We start from the raw sequence: 21,337 nt of genomic DNA, 5'->3' as shown, positions 1-21,337 counted from the left end.
AATTTTACTAGCCAAATTCTGAAAACAACCCATATGCCCATCAAAAGGTGAATGGCCAATATGTGGCACATCCATCAATACTTACCAAAAAAGAATGAACTGTATTACATGCTACAACATGGTTGAATCTCCAAGTAATTATGCCAAGGAAAAAAGACTGGCATAGAAAAGTACTCAGAATTATATAAGATTCTGTAAACTGCAAACAAATCAATGGTAGCATAAAGCACATCAGTAGTTGCCTGAGGCCCTGGGGGAAGGTTGAGAATGACTAAAGGGAGGGACAACAATGAGGAAGAAGGTGACTGGGATGTGATGGATGTGTTTATTATCCTGATCGTGGTGACAATTTAATGTGTGTAGATATTTGTCAAAACTCAGCAAAGTGTACACCTTAAATACATTCAGTTTACTGTATGTCAATTATATCTCAATAAAGCTATTTAAAAAACCAGTCATTCTGATTTCTGAACAGTAATGGATCTACACAGCAGTAGAGGTGTAGAAACTAACAGCTTCTCGTTAGTTTTCTCAACAATAAGGAACTTAAAAAACACAAAATAGTAACAATCCTCACAGTAAGGACAAAGAATGCAGAAGAGTTCATACACCCAACACTTAAAAGAATAAAACTGTATTACTTTTATATGTATATATAGATATATAAATGTGTGTATATTGGAGAAGGGGGAAAGATATATGTGAGAACTAAGATGTTAGCTATTTCCCCATAACTGTTATTAAATTATGTTGAGCTAGGAAAGCACTTAAGCAGGAAAGTATGAACACTGCCAATCTCAGAATGTAACGCTTATTATCTTTAAAAGCATTTTGTTACTTTCATAATACCTGAAGTGAAGTAATAATGTCAGTCACTTAACCAGATCTTAGAGTATAATATCTTCATCTTAAGTACTATTATTTCCAGTGTTTTAATAATTTCCACAAAGTGCCAGAATGTGATCTTTTGTGCTATGATGACACTTAAATTAATAGCATAATTTTCTGGTACTTGCAACAGTTGCTTTCAATTCTGATCTTTTTTATTCTTCCCTATAATACTTGCAGATAAATCCCCTAATAATCCTTTTTTTTTCTTTATCTTTGGGGGATTCCAAAAGTATAAATAGAATAAGAGAATATTAAGAAATAAAGCTTTTTAAGAAATTTAATGTTAGTATTACTTGCAATATCTCCATCAGGTATCTTTAAACAGGTGATAAATCTAAATATTCAGTTCATTTGAAGTTACTTACAGGCTTCATTGATGTTTTCAACTCTTTCTACAGGTATATCTGTAACTGAATTTGTTTGGTCAAACACTGTTATCTGTCAAGCAATCCGTAAAGAACATATCACCTCTTCTATACTTAAGTTATTTTGACTATAACTGATCACTGATCACCGATCATTTAAAAAACCTGCTAGTGTTTTTCATTCATGTGAAAAGGGTATCTGCCCACAGGACCAAATGAAACATAGTCACCTCATGTGTAGCCATCACAGAGTAACTATAGCAATTCCACTTTTGAAAAGTGAAAGAAAGAAAGCTCCTCAAGCACATGCTGAAAATAAGTAGGTACTTTCAGTCTTATCCTTAGCATCCTATATTGTGGACTATTCAAAAAGAAAAAAAAAAGGCCAAGCCAATTAGTGGACCAGAAAAAAAGAAAGAAAAAAGAAAAAAGACTAGCTTTTTGTTCCAGTTAGGTTATACCCAAAAGGGTGCTACCATCCATAAAGAAAAAAGTTAGCTATATCTAATTTTTCATCACTCTATAATCAATGAAATAAAAAAAAGATCATAAAAACCTTTACATCACATAAGTTCAAAACTAATAGAAAGAATACCAGTTTGCTGCTAGCTGACAATGTTATTCTCACAGCCAGAGCCAAGGAACTAACAGTGACATCATTTAATTAATTAATACTGTCTCAGTATCTCTACTATTTACAAACTCCAATATTTTCCAATTCTATATCTATCTAATAAATTGGTTTGGCTTCTTAAATTCAACTTTTATTTTGGCACAAAAAGATAAGGGGGGAATATTTTCTAGCTCTAAGTATTAACATTTCTTAGTGATGCTAGGAGGTCATATTTGAATTAACACTTTTTGTCACTGAAGTATCTATCATTTCTGTCTTCAACCTATTGGATCTTTATTCTCCAATGGGCATGTTTTTCAGAAATGAAGGTTTAAAACTTATAAACACATACATGCATGCATGCACAAGCATATAAACACCCACATATTCCAAATTAGCCCCTGGATTATAAAAAAAAAAATTCAAATAGACATATAGACATAGTGTATCAATTTACCAGAGTCCCTGTCAGGAACAAAACATGAGAGAATGTTAATAAATTATACTCGCATTAAAATAAATTTGCTTCACTAATATTGAAAAAAATAATTTTTATCCAAAAGTATTTTAAAATATTGATCACAACATTAAAGGAGTCATTTGGAGACTGATACTCACATGTTTTCTCTTACTTAGGACACCTGCTATATAAGAATATTTTACTGAGTTACTCCAAACCATAACATTAAGCATTAAGTTCATCAAAGTACTCACAATATATTAACCAATAAAACTGTGAAACCAAACAGTATTTCTCTCAACATCTCTTATCTCTGTTATTTATAGTACAATGTATATGTAGTCACCTTCCACATCCACGTAGCCTGGTGAGATTGACCATGATTTTTCATTAATCATCCCTATTTCATTTTTGAGCACAGAAAACTCCTTGTTTACTGCATGTAAATAAAATGCTGTCTTTAAAGTCTTTAACGTATACATAATTCAATATATAGATAATAATTGCTGTCTGACAGATATGTGTGTATAAATCCACAAATATACAATATCATTACACATGGAGAGAGACTACTTCTTTGCCCATATTAGCTCTCACTATATTAAGAGTTCACCAGTTTACAAACTGCATTAACTCCCTACATCACTTTGTACATTTGTACAGCATTTTACAATTCAAAAGGATTTTCATATACAACACCCCAATTTGTTCTCATATGTAATCTATGACACAGATATTATTTCTCTCTTTTTATAAATAAGTAATTTACACAAGGTCATGCCCTGGTAAAGACAGAGCCAGAATTTGATCCAGACTTTAAGACTCTGTATTCTCTTTATACTATGTTACAGTGGCTGAGCAGATATGAAGCCTACTGTGAAGGTCTATAATAAAGTCATATTTATTAACATCAGCAAGTAAATCAGTTAACGTACCAATGAAGGCATTTGATTAAAAAAACCTGTTCCATGTAACTAGTTTCTTTGGGTCTTTAAATTCATGGGAGAGCTTTGCCATTCCACAAGTATCTCATGTGCTCAAAATGCACACATCTCAAATCTTCTACAAAGCTTAAACCAATTTTTATAATCTTAGAAATCAACTGAAACTATAGCGATATAATATCTTCTTTAATCTGGCAAGTAAGTGAGATTCAAAGTCATATATCCATCCCACTGCCCATAAAACACATTTACTTAAGAAATACCATTGGTATTTTAGTATATGGAGGTTGAATGAGTTATAACAACTTAGAAAACTAAAGAAATGGAAAAGCTTTTAAAAAAGTGACCTCTAGGAATAATAAAAACGAGGGTGACAAAGGAAAATTAATCACAGTTAACCACATTACATTAGACATAAGTAACCACATTACTTATATCTACATAGGATACAAATATCTTCATAATAATGTAAACACTGAATATTATTATCCAAATTACAATATAGTTATTTGGGGAAAGCAGGAAGATAGGATGGAGTGAGGGTAGGTAGAGAAAACAACAAACTCCTCATTATCTACGGTGGAATTTAGTAGATAATGCCTAAAACAAAAAGTAGTATAAATACAAAAGCATGTAATGACAAATTAACTACTGAAAGAATCAGCTAACAGCCAAAAGTGTTTGCCCCTGGAGAAACAGGTGAGATGAAGGCTATGCTGTTTTTTCTAAAAAGAAAACAAAAACAACAACAACAACAAAAAACCTTGCAAACTTAACTTCTGAAGCTATGTTCACATATTTGATCAAAATAAAACATTTTAAAAAATCAATAGCTTGCCCACATCCTGATGATCAACTAAAAAATACAATTAAAAAGATTGCATTAAAAATAACAAAAATTTTAAAATACTTAAGAAAAAATTCAACAAAAATATGTAACATGTAGATTAAGAAATCATTGCTACTTTACTGAAGGACCTAAGTAAATGTAGAGATAATGTTTTTCTAGATTTTGGCCATATTAATTCTTAATTTGCTGGATAAACGTAAACCCAGTTGTAACTAAAACCCAAGTAATTCTAAGAATTATTTGGAATAACAAATGCACAGTATTATCAATGATATTTTTTAAATGAAACTTTGTTAAGTGACAAGCATAGTTTCAAAACAATTATGCAATGACACCTCAATACTACTGCCTAAATAAAAGCATTAATGGTAACTTTACATTTTAATTTTAGTTGCTTGTATTTTTCCTCTTTCTCTTCTTTTTTAGAATCAATATAGGCTGCTTTTTAAATAAATAATTGGCTATCAAGAAAGAAAAATAAAAGAAGGGCAGCTGATAGGTGACTAAGTCTATAGGTCAAATGACTGCCACGCTTATACTTTTTCTACCATATCACATAATCTCAATAATAAATTTTCTTTGTTTTGATCCCTTTGATGTCTTTTCAGCCATACCACTGTGGCAACAGTAAGACTGCCAAGACAGAAAAAGCATAAGAAATTAACCAATTTAAGAGTGAATAAAATTCCACTACTGTAAGTCCTCCAACAAAAACAGCAGAGGAAAAAATGGAAAGAAAAAGAATCCAGTTGGTCAAAAGAACTTCCACAGGATTATTATGGTGAAAAACTAGGGGATTTGCCCCAACACTGTGTTTGTTTTAAACTCGATTTATTTTACTTTGCATATCCATGAAAAGAAAAAAGGTTTACCATTTCCATATACAGTACATATGAACTGAGGCAAAGGGCAGTTATGTGACTTGTCTGAACTAATACAATTAAATTAATGGCTGAATTGTAAACACAACTTAGAATACCCAAATGCTAGTATACTGCTCTAACTAATGGATAATGCTCCCTGCTATGTAATAGGACTGCCTCCTTTAATTACAAATTCTTCATTCACCATCAGATTATCAGCCAGAGGCTTTATCATTAGTTTTGCTCTTCTTGCATTCATGGCATTATTCCAAGAATGTAAGATTTCCATGATAAAAAAATATAAAGACCACTATTTACTACACCACACTGAACCTGAGGATTCCAACTGCCCATGGCAAGAATACTTCACCAAGCCTGCACTTAGTGGCACACTTACAGGCAAAATCGCAATTTTCACATCCATTTTTGCTTGATCAGTGACCTGGACAAAAGGAATTTCGTTTTTTTATAATCATATTATCAGTGCACTTAAAATCTGACATTAAGGCATTCTACAGTCTCAGTCAAGAGTATTTACACATCTGACCTGCATGTAAAATTCTAAAACAATTATTAAGGATATATTTTGAAGCATTTGTGATGTTAGGAAGTAGAATAAAATTATGAGATGTTCTCATCGTCTATGCTAAAATCTATAAAAGATTAACTGAGCAAACAAAGCAAGTATCTAGAAAGAGGTGCTTAGACACTTGTCTTTGAGAAGCACTTTGTGCTTCTTTGGCACATATCATGGCAGCAATAGTAGCAGCAGTCTTGCCCTTGGTGCTGATTTCTTACTACTCTAAATGTCTCCTCTGAGCCAGAATACACTGGCTGTTGCTGATCATGCTGTGAGACACCTGCACTGGCTACTAGGCTTGTCATGACGCACAAAACCCTACCATCTTCAGCTTGACATTGTGCAAGTTATAATTATTCATCCAAATGAATATGTCAGAGCAGCAGCAGCAGACCTCTCATCAGAGCAAAAGAAAAATACATCAAAACATTATCAACCCAGCAGGAAGACAGGGACCATAAGGAAAATTACCCATTTTTAATATGGATGCCACAAAGCCATGTCTATTATATCACAAAAAAAAAAAAAGAAAAATAAAGATCTTCCAAGTTTAAAGTCCAGAAACACTGACTCCAAAGAGGAAATACACAAAAGCAGAAAGGGATTTTTAAAAAATCAATTATCTGAAATCTATTTACCATCTCTTAAATCTAACTCTGCTATTAAACTACAACAGTAACATTTATATTGCTTGAGAGACAACTGTTTAAAAATTGTTTTAAAAAAACTCCCACAAGCAGAATTGTTTTCAGCCAGCCAATTAAAAAAGATCACACATAACAAAGAAGTCTCACATTTCTTCTTATTTTCAAAACATCAACTATCAACACTCTTATCAAGTCTAAAAGACTCAGAGTTCACACTGCTGGTACCATCCAAAGTCCTTATGATATACAGCCAGAATCTTACAGGTAAATGATATATTTTTTAAACTTTCTAAATATTAATGGCATGTGTAAAAGAAAAACTGTGAAATCAGCCCCCAACCCGCACAAATGCAGAAGACACATTCAAATTGTATAAGCATATAGAAAATAGGGACTATCTCATACTTAAATACTTAAATAGCAAAAATAACTTTCTGAACTATAGCAGAATATCTTTTCAGAAAAATATATGAAAGATTTTATTTGAAACACAACAGAAACCACAAGAGAAGGATGTGACCAGACTGAAAGTTAAACTCTGTATGACAAAATATATACAAAGTTAAAAGACATGCCACAGAGATATTTATATCCCATATAACTAACAAAAAATTAGTATCAAAATATAGATAAAATGTTTATAATAAAAGGAAAAAATATAGGCTAAGGCTATGGACACAATAATAACTATAAACTTATAAGAAGGTCAGACTAAGATGAGACTAAAGCTTGGAAAGAATATGCATTGCTGAATGGGAATATAAACTTATACAACAATCTAGGGAAGGCAATTTGTCAATATTGTGTAACCCCAAAGAGGCACATAGCCTGAAATCCAGCATTTTCACTTCTAGGAAAAACCCATACTAAAAGTCTCATACATGTGCACAAGGAAACACGGAAGGACGTTCACTGCAGCACTGTTTGTCAGAATTTGTGAATAACCTTATCAGTAGTGCTACAGATAAATCAAGTTGCTGATTAACATAATGGAATAATATAAAGTATTTAAAATAAATATAGTAGACAAACATAAGATTATGGATAAATCACTGAAATTATATAATGTTAAAAAAAAGAGACTGCAAATATGGCATAAACAAATATGGCAAAAAGTATGCACGGATGGCCTATATACCAATTTTGGGTAAACAGTTACTATTTAAAGGGAGAGAAGCAAAGAAAGGAAAGATGGGAAGGAGGGACAGAAAAGGGCGTCAGGTCTTAGCTATTCTTAAAACATTTTATTTTTAAGAAAAAGAGAAATATAGATGTATCTGAACCAAAAGTGACAAAATATTAACATTTGTCAAATCTGAGTTGTGATAAAAGGCTGTTTTAATTTATCTGTATTTTGCTTAGAATTTCAGTATATTCCACAAATTAAGAATTTGTAACACTCATTACTACGAATTCTACATTTTCTTAGAGTTACTACAAAACAAAACTTGTATGACCCAATTAAACCTGAAACAAATTTGAATTAATATTATTAATATAATATTTATTCCATGCTTATATGAATAAGGCACTGAGCATGTGGATATAAAATTTAAAAGAAATTGCCTTCAAAGACTTTCCAGTCTAGTAGAGAGTCACAAACTGATTTTGTTAAATAACAAAATAAAGTACTAAACAATCTTTTCATGGCATTGCATACTTTTCCACAGATAAATGCCTGGGGAAACTTCTAGAATTATCTACATCTAAAACACAAAGAAACTCATAAACAGTGTATTTTTCAACCTTGGAATTGTGATAAATATTAAAGTATAATTTAGAAATAACACCTGGAAAGAGTAACACAACCTAGCTATAATATTTTCTCATGATCTCACTTAAAACATCAAGATTAAACTTCCAGAGCCAAATAGAAAATGTGTATTTTAAAAAAAGGGACATGGGTCTCACGAAATTTTTTTAAAATAAAAAAAGAAAGCTATAAAATTTATGCATAATTCCAATTCTTTAATAGAAAAAAAATCAACATAGTATTTTACTTATAGCATACATCAAAATACCAAAAGCAAATTACAGGCTCTCTCTTCTCTATTTTGCTATGTTTTCTCAACTTCCATTGTGGGGAGAGTGGGACTTTAAAAAAAAAACAAAGAAAGGACATGAGAAAAATAATTTTTGGATAAATACAATATATAATTAAAATGGCATTTTGGCCTTGACAAGACTATTTAAATCCTATTAGACTTTTTATTTTTTTACTAATTTCTTATATATTTACTTTACTCATGTATTTATGTTTTAAAATACAAGCATAATTTTTTATTTAAATCTAACCAAAATTTTATAGCCAAAATGAGTAGCCTCCATTTACGGAATATTTGTAAAATGTCACTAGAAATGTTTTTTCTCTTTGCCTAAGAATAAAAATGTTCTCTCCATTTTGCTATCAACTGCCACAATTTCCTTGGTGAAAGAACTATGCCCTAACTAATCACATTGTGCCACATCCTTAAAAATCACACACATGAAATGGTGATAGTACTACCGATAATCATACCACCTTATATCTATGTTATAGTTTACAGTGCACTTCTAAAAAACATTATCTTGCTAATATCATCAATGTACTGCGAAATTCAACTGACAGAAGCAGGAGAATCTTCTGTATTCTTTACTCAAAATATTGAATGTTCTAAAGCACAAAATAAAAGAATATAATCAAAGTTTAAAGATGAACTAAGGACAAATACTTTAAAACAATAAAAATGGAGTAGAAATGCCAAGGTTTATGTTTTCAGTCATAATTCATTCTCCTCTGAAAAGGATTCTCTGATATTACGTAATCAATGTCAAAAGTTTTAGCAATATAAAAAATTTCACTCAACTTTTCAGTTACCATTCACTGCTTTCTACAGAGTTCTTTGGAATTTAAATTTAAAGGAAAATGTCTGTCAAAAGTGCTTCTGCATGTTTACTGAAAATGAAGCATAAATATCTACAGGCTGGATGGTGTGTGTGTGTGTGTGCATGTGTGTGTATTTATGCATGGGTGTGGGTGTGAGTGGGTATGTTTGTGTGTGCGTGTAGAGAGGGAGAAAGAAAATGGACATTAATTGTAAGGAAATATAAAAGAAGCATTATAGAAGGTGTGTTTATAAATAAATGCTTAAGGAAAACTGAAAAAACAAAGATTACTTCATAACCTATAATGACTACCTGAGTAAAAACAGTTACAGTTGGCCCTACCCACGGATTCCACATGTGCAGATTCAACCAACTGCAGACAGAAAATATTCAAAAATAAATAAATAACAAAACTATTTACAGTATAACAACTACTTACATGGCAAATGCATTGTATTAGGTATTATAATCTAGAGATAACTTAAAGTATACAGAAGAGTGTGCACAGGCTATAAACAAAGTCCCATTTATGTAAGAGATTTGGGTATCCATGGATTTTGGTATTTACAGAGGGCCCAAGAAATAATTCCCCCATGGATACTCTGGGACAACTGTACTTTTTAATTACTTAAAACAAATTTAAGAATTTACCTGAGGAGAATTTACCTGAGGTGTCCAGGAGGCACAAAATGGAACAGGAAAATCCACAAAATAATCTGGTGATTCTGCAGGATACTATTTAAAAAGCATAAAATTAGACCATTTTTGCTTCTGTGTGTTAATATCACTGAGGTATTTTAGAAAAACTAGATGTATTAGGGGCCGGGCGTGGTGGCTCACGCCTGTAATCCCAGCACTTTGGGAGGCCGAGGCGGGCGGATCACAAGGTCAGGAGATCGAGATCATCCTGGCTATACGGTGAAACCTCGCCTCTACTAAAAAATACAAAAAATTAGCCGGGCATTGTGGTGGGCGCCTGTAGTCCCAGCTACTTGGGAGGCTGAGGCAGGAGAATGGCGTGAACCTGGGAGGCGGAGATGGCAGTGAGCCGAGACTGCGCCACTGCACTCCAGCCTGGGCGACAGAGTGAGACTCCATCTCAAAAAAAAAAAAAAGAAAAACGAGATATATTGGGGGAAAACATATTATTATAACTGCAAATGTATTACATATAAATATTTTTGCTCCACTTTCATAGTGATGTGAAGAGCTTATTTATAGTCAACCTATGGAGGTTCAAGTTTGGTGATTTGGAAGTGCCAAAGCAATCGGTGTTGAGTAAAAGGTAATGAATTAAGTCAGCGTTGTGTTAGCTGCTGAAGTTATGATTTGAGGAATGAACCAAACTGGATCTCTGTTTATCTTTAAAATAAGAGATCAAATGAGTTGATATTTAATTTTCTTCTAATCCTAAATTTAATTTCAAATAGCATCAGTCACTATTTAAATAGGCAGTATCAGTTAAAGGAATTAAGAAATACACAAACATGAATACATATAGCTGTCAATTTAAAAAATTATTTTCTATATTAAAGATATTAATTTTAGCAAGAAGATAAACAAAAAGAATGAAATATCTTCTGGCTTATTAAGAAAAAATAAAACAGTTTTTAGCAAGAAAAACCTTTGAAAGATTGCTAAATATAAAATTATTTCTTCAACTAGTCATATAAAAAGTGGCAGTCATGAGGACAAACCAAGTTTTTAAGTTAACAAAGGCAAAAGATAAAATTTCTTAAAATCAATTTCCTTATTAGAGAATCATACTTAATGATTTCTCTATAATCCAATTCTGATTCTTCAAAGTCACATGTAATTAAAAATACCCATTTCTTTTCATTAAAAAGCTAAATGTACTGGAAGAAAATTAGTTTTAGGAAAACTCATTTGACAAATTATTTAAAAGAAGTTTTAGGCTTTCACTTTTTTCAGCCTCTTATTTTTCAGTACTCTGCTGGGTAAGTAAAAGGGAAGAAAAAAAATCACTATAGTATTTAACAAACATTTGAAATCAACACTTTCAAAAAAATTAACATTTAGCTACAATAATAAGGTGGCTAAAAAGATTTACTATCAATATACACTCTGACTAATGGAATCTGGCTATGTAGAACTAATTAACACAAAGGCAAATATATAAGAAATCATATAAAAATATTCCAGTGGTCTACTTCTGGAAAAAAAAAAAAGAAAAAAAGATCATGCTGAAATTAAAAGAGGAAGTTCTATTTCAGACAATTAAAAATATCAGATGATGTGCTTCAGAGTATCATTGCTGTAATCACTGGAAAAACAATTTGTATACCATATTTAAAAATCGTGATTATCTCAAAGTAAATGTAGACAGAGACCTCAGCTTTCTTTGGTTCCAGCTCTGCTAACTAAGTTGTATGATCTTGAACAAGTCATTTAATTTCTCTGGCTGTTTCACATGTAAAAATGACAAGACTCAACTAGAAGTGTTACAAAATCTCTTTTCCCTCTAAAATGTCAAAATTCTTTAAAAATAATGTGCACTTGAAACCTCTATGGGTCAAAAATGGAAAATTTAGTTCATTTTGAGTTGCTGCTATTTATCTTAGTGATGCTGACAATGAACAATATCAACTCTCTAACTTCAATGAATCATCAATGTAGATAAAATAAGACTAATGAAATGTTTACTGTATTTGGAGTAGACACACAAAGTAAAGTATCTGTGGCCCCATTAAGTACATACACAGCTCATTATGCTAAAAGAGAGTAAGATACTACATTCAAGTAGGATTCAGTATAGTAGATGGTACCAATGTACTGATATGGAAAGAGATCCACAAACAGTTAAACAAAAAAGCAAGTTAGAGTAAATATATGATCCTACGTATATAAATGAGTCCAGTATGTAGTTTCTGAGATAATGACATCTTTCAAATATATTTTTGTATTTGTAATACAATATGTATATAATAAATTAGACTGATCTTTATGCAAGTGGCTTTACTTCATATCTGAGTTAAATGAATATTTGCAATATGTGTTAATTACATTCATGTGCAAAATCAATTTTGTTTATATAACAAACTTCACATAACAGTACAGAGCTTAAAAAGAACATTTATATAAGTCTGGATGATTTATCATAAATATTAAAATATAAACTAGCATACTAGATATTCATTTTCAGAATAGCTTCTGAATTATAATAGTATTAACTACAATGTAGATGACTAAATACAATATAAGAAAGTAACTTGATCAAAATTAAGATACTTTTCAATAGTAAGTTGTATAGGTATATATAAAACCACTGACAACTAATTGTCAAAACTTTTCCTTTCAAAAGTAATTTACAACAACAAAAGCTCCATATCATATAGGAATATTAACTGAAAAATAAGTATAGTATTTAATTATTTTCAAGTAAAACATAGTTCTCCAAATCTCATTTGCAGAAAATCAAATCAATAACTAAAAAAAAAGATTACATAATATTAAGTACATATTTTTATCACACACAGTATTTTTTAGACTCTATAATATTAATATATTCTAAAACAAATTTTAACCAAATCTGTTCTGTGTTTGGACTACCTAAGCAGTAAGGCTGATCCCCAAGTAAATACATACAAATTGTAGCAGAGAAAGAGTGCCCACCCTCTCATGCATATATGTAATTTGTTTTTCAAGTAGTACTGATCTTGATTGACCAAAGATGAGGAAGCCCTGGGTTACTTCTTTTGTAAAGCAAAGGTAATTCAGTACTGAATGCACTGTAAGCATTGCATAAAAATATACCTATAAAAACCACAAAATTTATCTGGTTTACTTCTACTTTTTTTTATTTACATATTTACTTTTAATAAAGGACATCTAGTCAAAATAGGTATTTGTTTTCTTTGTGAGTTTCTTGGAGATCGTGAGGGGAAGTGGTAGAATTGGGAAAGTATGTATTCCAGAATAAATAGAACAAATGCATTTATTTACTGTATATTTAAAAAATCAAGTAACAGAAATAAAGGTTTGTGTATTTATGAAAAAAGCCTACTTTGAGGTATGCTATTAATAAAAAAAATTCAGCATTCCACTTAAAACTTAGTTTGGATTAAGATTTTGCACAATATACTCTTAACATACAGTTAACGTTTCAACTATTAGTGTAGTTGACTGACAATCCCAGGCCCAATTTCTTTTTTTTTTTCCCTAAAATTTTTGTTTCCTAAAATATTTTTTCAGTTAATATTCCTATATGTGGAGTTTTTGTTGTTGTAAATCACTTCTGAAAGTAAAAGTTTTGACAATTAGTTGCTGGTGGTTTTATATATACCTATACCTTTTTCCTAAAAAAAAAAAAAAAAAAAAAGACTTCCTGGTTTTCTTCAAATTCTCATGTTTCCCCAGTGATTACTAGGTAAATGATTAATATGCTGAACTTGTTTATTCTACTTATTTGTCCAAATTCACAATCTAGAACTAACTTTTTTTCCTAAAAAAAAAAATTATCACATCTCAAAGACAGCTATGGTGTATATATAAAAGCTAAACTAAATTAAGAAATAAAGATTCTAATAAATCATACCAACACAAGATTCAGTTACATGCTTTCGTTTTTCCAAAACAGTTTTTTTTTCTTTTTTTGCCAAATTCCTTCCCAGCTTAAATAAAGCTTTCTCTTCTCTTTTGCGAGAGTATCTATAAAAGTGCTTCGTAACTATAGATGTTGCAAAACTGACCCTGGAAAATATTCTCCAGAGAAATACTAAAAGCATCATCTTATCTACCTTGAAAAAGTATAGAAAAAAGCAGACAAAATGGACCATATTAAATTGTCACATCCTCACTCTGAATACTGCCAATAAATGAACTAAATGTCATCAACTTGGATTAAAATCTTGTAGGTATAGTTAAAGGCAGCACAAATTTACAGCAACATCTTCTTAGGAAGTAGAAGAGCTTGTAAAAATGAGGACAGAGTGTATTTAAAATCTGTAGTTTTGGTCTTCATAGAAAAATGGCTAATTTTACTAAGGTACAAAATATAAACAAATAGAGCTTTGAAGGAAATGACAGAACCCTTGCCACTGGCAACATGTGACCCTTTGGAAGGATAAAGGCAAATTTCTCTTAAAAAAAAAAAAAGTACACTTTTACAAACTAAAAAAGAAAATAAAAATATTTTCAATTTAATAAAAATAATTATCTAACTTATTTTACAAATAATGAGATTTCCATCCCACTAATTTTTTCCAAGACTTATCACATATGGATCTTAAAATCAGACCTACATACATATTCTGTGTGTGAGAGAATTAGTCATTTCTCAACCTGTCTGTTATAGAACCACTATAAGATATCAACTTTTCTGTGTCATCCAGTACAGCTTTAGATATTAATTTTCTCTTGTGGAAAGCTTAAATGCCAGACACATTTTTAAAAAGGACAAACATAATTGATCTTTTCATCACTACAATCTTCTGAAAAAGAGTTGATTGATGACTCCAAGAATAATAAAAAAAAAAAAAGTTGGACATCCTGGTTTTCTTCAAATTCTCATGTTTCTCCAGTGATTACTAGGTAAATGATTAATATGCTAAACTTGTTTATTTTACTTATTTGTCCAAATTCACAATTTAGAACTAAAAAATAAAGATGAAACAACCATGTTTTGTGCCAATAAAATTTGTGATTATAGATCACTATCCTATAAGGGATCTATAAATAGAGGCATAACCTCTGCAAATTCTTAAAATACTTAAGTCAAAAAACCCCAGCCAAAGCAAACAAACTATAAAAAAGTATGCATATATGTTGTTTGTGTTAGGGAGTGGGGATCACAGATAAGAATAAGAACTACAAAAGAAATTTATAGTAACAGTTGAATGCAAAAGATTTTCTCAGTACAACTTGGGGTAGTGGAAGTGTCCACTGTCTTCTACATGTTACATGTAGGATGTTACAAAATTAACACCATGGTACTCTGAGTCTATAAAATTGTATTTGTAGTATTTGTTATAAAGTCTGTATTTTGAGCAAATTTGGACTAAAATATGACATAAAACTGTCTAGGCTTTTGGAAACGTGGTGAATAAATTCTCTGAGGCTTTCCAAAATCAATGTTTTAAAGCATGATATATGTATTTTTAGATGTAACTAGCACTTCTTTACATTGAGAGCATTCACAGAGTTCATTTCACAAAGTATTTTCTGATCACAATAACAGTTTAACGAGGCACATACCTTTGCCTTCAACTTGAGAGTGATTAAATGCTCTCTACCAGAAGCATCTTCTGCTTTTAACTTGATGGTACTGAAGCAGGTATCCGCATACACAAGTCTGGTGAGCAGAGGAGAATAAAAAATGATCACACCGGGGAGAGCTGGAGAGGGGAACTGGAGATGGTAGAATTTGAAATGAAAATATTTGCTATATTCCTATTAATCCATTATAAAAATTAATCAGAGCAATTTCTGCATGTCAACCCTTTCTGCTGCTATAGATTTACTGCCGTTCATATACCAGCCTAGCACTTAATGCAGTCATGTATCTCTGGATTATTTACAATGTGTGTCAAGGCTCATGCTGTGGTCAGTGAGCACTATGTTTCAGTTTTCCATCACTGGAACCTTTGGCACACACAGCATGTTCCTGTCAGCCTCTACTTATGTACACATTAAACTTCCTGTCAAACTCTTTGATCCATTTCTGTAGTTTCATACAGTACGAGACTTTTATGCTCCCTTTGTTTTTCTCCTCAATGAACTTCTCCTATATTATCAATAATGTTACCGTACAAAAATCTAGCTGGTATTTGTTCATATACTCAAATTGATCCTCTAAGGAAAATGCTGTATAAGCACAGGTACAGCCTGGTCTCCTAACAATAAATTTTCTTTCTGCACGATATATAGCTTCTGACACTTAACCTATACATGTATTCAAGATGACTAATATTCTAAACATATAGCACAAGCACAACTGCTTTGGCTTTAAGTTACCCTAAATGCATGAATTTTCTACAATGGAAACCAATATCCTTTGAAATATATAATTCTGTAAAAATACGGTCCCTTGAGTAGCATAAGCTACTGCCAAAAAGGTTCAAATTTAGCAGTATATTTACTAGTGAACTGGGCATATGGATATTTTTGACATTTTTACAATGCTATTCTCTTATAAAGATAAAAAGCAGTCTAAGAGTATTGCAAAACTTATCACCCAGGCTGATAGTAAGACCCATTGGAGTTCAGAATATAAGCCTCCTAACTTAGGAAATATATTTTTTTAATATCACTATATGCCATTTAGATACTGACCAGGTACTATATAATGATAAAATGGGCTAATTTCAAGAAATGCACAATGAAGTTGTGAAACACTGTAATGAAAATATGTCTAAATCTGAAGATATCTATCTTCAATAATACAATGGAAATTTTATCATAATCTGTAGAAAGTCTAGGGTCTTAGAAAACAAAAGTAAAACTATTCTAGAAAGTGTTTTATACACATAAAAATAACATTGACTATATTTTCTTTCAGCTGTATCTGTAAATGCTTCACCTCCAAAAAAAATTAGAATGTCTTTATCACATGTTTTACCTTATGACTCTAAAGTTCAGATATATCAATACCTGACTCTTAAAACTCCCACACTTCAGATTCAAGATGTTAAGCACATGCATTTATATTCTCTACTTCCAGAAAAATTAATCATTTAAAAAATGTTTCAAAGGTATAAACCTACAGTTACAAAAAAAGAAGGAATAGTATTAACTAAAGCAAATTTCAACAACTTTTAGGAAAATGTAGAGTAGTTAAAAGAGCACTGGCTGATAAAACAGAAAAGAAGAGAGAACAAGGACTCCAGGCAGAAACAGCCGGCAAAAATGCAGTGTTCAGGATAGAGTATGACTGATATACTGGCAGAAATTATGGGAATTTTTAAGTGCATGATAAAAGGGGGAAGAAGAAATTTTAAACCAAATTATAAACAATAGAACTGCATTAAAAAATGGTAATTACTCTGCCACTAACTTTTCAGTTAAAAATATTTATGTAGTCGTAAAAAATTAAACTGTTACTAGTTACAATTTTTAGAATCCAGGAATACGCAATGCTAAAAGACTTAATTATAGTTATAGAGACTAATGTAAATATATCTGACTACTACAATTTAAAATGAAGAATTGACAAAAATTGGGAAGTAGAAATGGGAAAGATACCAGAATGGAAAATTAGAAACAATAAAATCTGTAATTGCTAATTTGAAAGTCAAGAGATACCATCTTTAATTGAATGGACGTGAAAGAGGTTTAAGAAACAGTAAAGCTAATGGAAAAATAAAAAAAAAGCAAAAGAGAAATAATACATTAGCTAAATTCTTTTTCATTAATCAGTTCATAATTCCTAAAAAATAAAGAAATATTGCACGTAGGCAGATTATTTTGAAACATGGAAGTTGTAAACATGAATATTTCAAAGTATTTGTCTCAAAGAATAAGACTGGGGATAGAAAATAACATGGGAGACTGCTTTTCTTTATAAGCCTTAAATAGTTCATAACCATGATGAATATATAGAGGGAGAGAGAAGGCATGCACGTTTAAGAGGGGTGGAAGAAAAAACTAAATCACCACCTACTACTTTCTGTACTTCACATTGTTGCTCACCATCACAATGTTTAAAATCATTTTTTAACATCTATAAAATAACACAGAAATAAAAGCTCTTTAGTTCTTTGTTTGTAACCACATAACATAAAATTATCATCATCCCACAATGTAAGTCAGAGAGGTAATACACTACAGAAAAAGTGCCACGCTCAAAAATATGGCCTGTAAGCCAAAATGGCCATGAGGTTGACTTTGTTAAACTTTAAGACGCAATTTAAATAAAGCAGTAACAAACATTTATACTTTCAGATTAATATCAGCATGGCCATCAAGGTACATTTTACCCATGCTACTTCCTGGTCACTTTGTTTGGAGCACAGAAAGAAACCTTACTGTGATTATTAATAGGTTGAGTATATGTGACCTTGATTGTCAATTGCCCTCTAGTATTTAACTCACCTTCTCCCGTTTGGTAATAGGATCCCTGCCCCCACTCAACTCTCAATAAAACCAAGTTTTAGCAGGATCCACTTCACCCAGCTAGTGACTTGTCCTAGCTACCCTTGCAAGGAGGTGTTGGCATATAACTACATTTTGGCCAGTGGACTACAAGCACAAGTGATGTGTGCTTTTGGGGGTTCATTTATAACAGAACTATGCTTTCCTCTCTTCCCTCCTCTTACTCTCCTTTCCTGTAGACTACAACTTGGACAGGCCAATATGAGCTAGCAAAGATCATGAGGACAGGAACAACACTCTATAAAGCACTAACCAACAAAACACTCTGTGATGATGAAGGTATGACATATCTGCACTGTTTAAAACAGTAGCCACCAGCCACGTGTCTATGACGGACTCAAAATGTGGCTAGTGGGTTTTTTAGTTAAGTTAATTTAAATGTAAATGTCAATAGCCACACGTGGCTACTGAACAATGCAGTCACAGCGGATGACTGAGAAACAAAAGAAACCTGGATTCTTGAATGTCCTTGTGAAGAGAGGCACCAACCCACTCTTGACCATCTGCCTACCTCTGAATTGTTAAATGAGAGATGAATAAAATTCTACCTTGTTTCAACTACTGAGGGTTTACATTTCTCTTTGTTAATAGTGGCCTAGCCTATGATATAACTAATAGAGACTATTTGTATCAATTTATGACAGAAAAAAATATCTTGGCGTTTGGTGTATGGAAGAGATCTTAAAGGAAAAAAAGAGTGATAAACTCTTACAAGTGATATCAAATCAGTTTGTCTAAGGAAGTCTATTTCATGTCGGGCACAATGACTCATGCCTATAATCCCAGCACTCTGGGAAGCTGAGGGGAGGATTACTTGAGCCCAAGAGTTCAAGACCAGCCTGGGCGACACAGTGAGACCTCATCTTTACAAAAAACTTTTTAAAACTAACTCGTCATGGTGGCGTGCACCTGGAGTTCCAGCTATTCAGGAGACTGAGGCAGAAGGTTTGCTTGAGCTGAAAAGTTTGAGGTTGCAGTGAGCTATGATGGCACCACTGCACTCTGGCCTTGGTGAAAGACAGAGACCATGTCGCTAAATTTTTTTTAAGTCTATGTTAAGTTAGACATCTCACTTTAGACAACAGGAAATAAATAACTTTCATTCACTTAAATAAAATATAAATCATTCAAATAATGATTTAGGAAACTATCATCATTGGAAAGCTCAAATTTCTAAATAAAATGCTAGCAATAAGCCCACAAAATAAGAATTAAGATTTGTATTTAGAAGGAGTTTAGATATTATCACTAAGCTAAGCATATTCTAAAACTGACAAAGCAAATATAAAACTGAAGTATAAAATCTAAAGAAATAAAATATTTTACTTTTGGCACTCCACTTTGTATTTATCATTTGCTATATTTCTTTGTAAATTAAATTTTTTAAACATTTAAAATGCTTGTTAATAATAAAGCTTCAGGGATGTTTTTGTTGTTGTCCCTGTTAATAGCTGAATGTCATCAAGTAAAACAAAGTAGAAGAAATGTGTTTTACATAGCTCATAAAATACTGCACTTACATAGACCAAGAGTTTAAGTTATTTAGCTTTTATTTTCTTTAGCCATCTAGATGCATTTAAGTAGTATTAACATCAACAGGCAGACTGCTTCAAAAGACAGACTGAAGACCTTCATGTTTGTATAAAGCATCCAAGTTTCCACTTTTATTGCCACTCTCAAGTTTAAGCATTAACCACTTCATATCTGGATTACTAGAAACAATCTTCCTAATGCGTGTCTTTACTTCCTCTCTGTACACCAATCCATTCTGCCTTCTGTGTCTAATCTTCCTAAATACATTTTTAATCATATCAATCCCTTGCTCAAAAATATTCAATGAGTCCCTATCACCTGCATATAGAGAATCATTAGCCTCGTAGTCAAGACCCCTCAGTTTAGCCCTAATATGTTAATCCCCTTATGTGAGCAACTGATCTACTCCAAAGTCAAAAAATAAATTGCACATTTCTATTGCTAGAACCTTGCCTTCACCATTCCTTCCCTTTAAAGGCTCTGTATATTCCTTCAAAGCTTATCCCAACATTCATCTCCTCTAAGAACTCTCCTAAATTATTTGTAGCCCAAAATGCTTCAAATTTCTCCAAGCTCACATTGCTCCTTTTCATGTAAGTTTTAGCTTGCCAAACACATAATAAACTTTTTAATAAGGAATATGAAAGCTTTATATTCCTATGTATGTGTCAGTGTACCATGTTCCATGTATATATGACAATGTAGAGGATGTTGTCAGACTGGTTCACATTTACTGATTCACGTGTAAGTTTCAAACAATAGCTGAAAGCAAACTGTTTCAATTAAATACTGTTAAGCATATTACTAACCTAGAAAAACATGATTTTTTTTTTTTTACTACTAGATAATTTGCAGTTATTCAATGACATGGATTTATGTATGAAGAAAAATCATCCTATTTATAAAGGTTTTCAGTTTAACTGAAAACCATACTGGTTAATGTCTATGCTGTTATGTTTTACAGAAAATTATCATTATTGGTTGTAATTAAGTCATAACACTAATTAAGTACTATAAAACTCAGAGGCAGTCTGACAGTCAGTTGAACTAGTATCTCAACAACCTGATACACCTACTTTACACTAGGAACTATATGAGTCACATAACATGCCTCTTTGAAATCTTTATTATTAGGCATTATTAGCTTCCTTTAAAAAATGAAAAAATGTGACTTAAAGAGATTAAGTTTGCCCAAGATCACACAGCAGATAAGCCAGAATTAAAGCTCTGGTATAATTATTGGAATGAATTTAGTATGAACAAGGATCTCCATTTCCCCAATATGTTACAAATCTTCAAAATGCATTAACAATTATACAAAATATCACCATTAATCAGCTTCTAAGATAGTGGGCTTAATCAAAAACCTACCAATATATGTTGACAATCTCTCAGTTGGCACATCAGATTTAGTAAAACTCAGTTAGCTCTTTCCCAAGACAAACTTGAAAAGTTCAACTAGTTGAAGTGTACTCACTCTAGACTCTAAATGATAAATAATATATTGTTTAAAAAGGACAAAAGTATCAGCACATTTCTACTAGAACCACTTTACTTCTGAATTATCTAGGAACATATGATTATTACAGTAAATGTATCTTATGAAGTGTATTAGTCT

The 21,337-nt window shown here is 31.7% G+C and overlaps 1 protein-coding gene across 11 annotated transcripts in view; it reads right to left on the bottom strand.

Annotated features, from left to right (window-relative positions):
• The window catches only part of FANCL (FA complementation group L), an 82,061-nt gene that overhangs the window by 29,604 nt on the left and 31,120 nt on the right, over positions 1-21,337 (bottom strand). For 5 of the 11 annotated variants that reach the window (XR_008677251.2, XR_010129976.1, XR_010129975.1 and 2 more), the window contains 2 exons: positions 15,292-15,388; positions 9,730-9,813 (listed from right to left, as the gene is read on the bottom strand). Coding sequence is in view for 7 of the 11 variants with exons in the window: in XM_019021114.4 (XP_018876659.4) it covers positions 9,730-9,813; positions 15,292-15,388 (181 nt within the window). In the remaining 4 variants the exon portion in view is untranslated. The remainder of the gene's footprint in view (positions 1-9,729; positions 9,814-15,291; positions 15,389-21,337) is intronic. The other 6 variants (XR_010129977.1, XM_004029267.5, XM_055378856.2 and 3 more) reach the window with 2 other exon arrangements.

This window comes from Gorilla gorilla, chromosome 12, assembly GCF_029281585.2.
Source record: "Gorilla gorilla gorilla isolate KB3781 chromosome 12, NHGRI_mGorGor1-v2.1_pri, whole genome shotgun sequence".
Lineage (NCBI taxonomy): Eukaryota > Metazoa > Chordata > Mammalia > Primates > Hominidae > Gorilla > Gorilla gorilla.
This window is presented reverse-complemented; position numbering and strand designations above follow the sequence as displayed.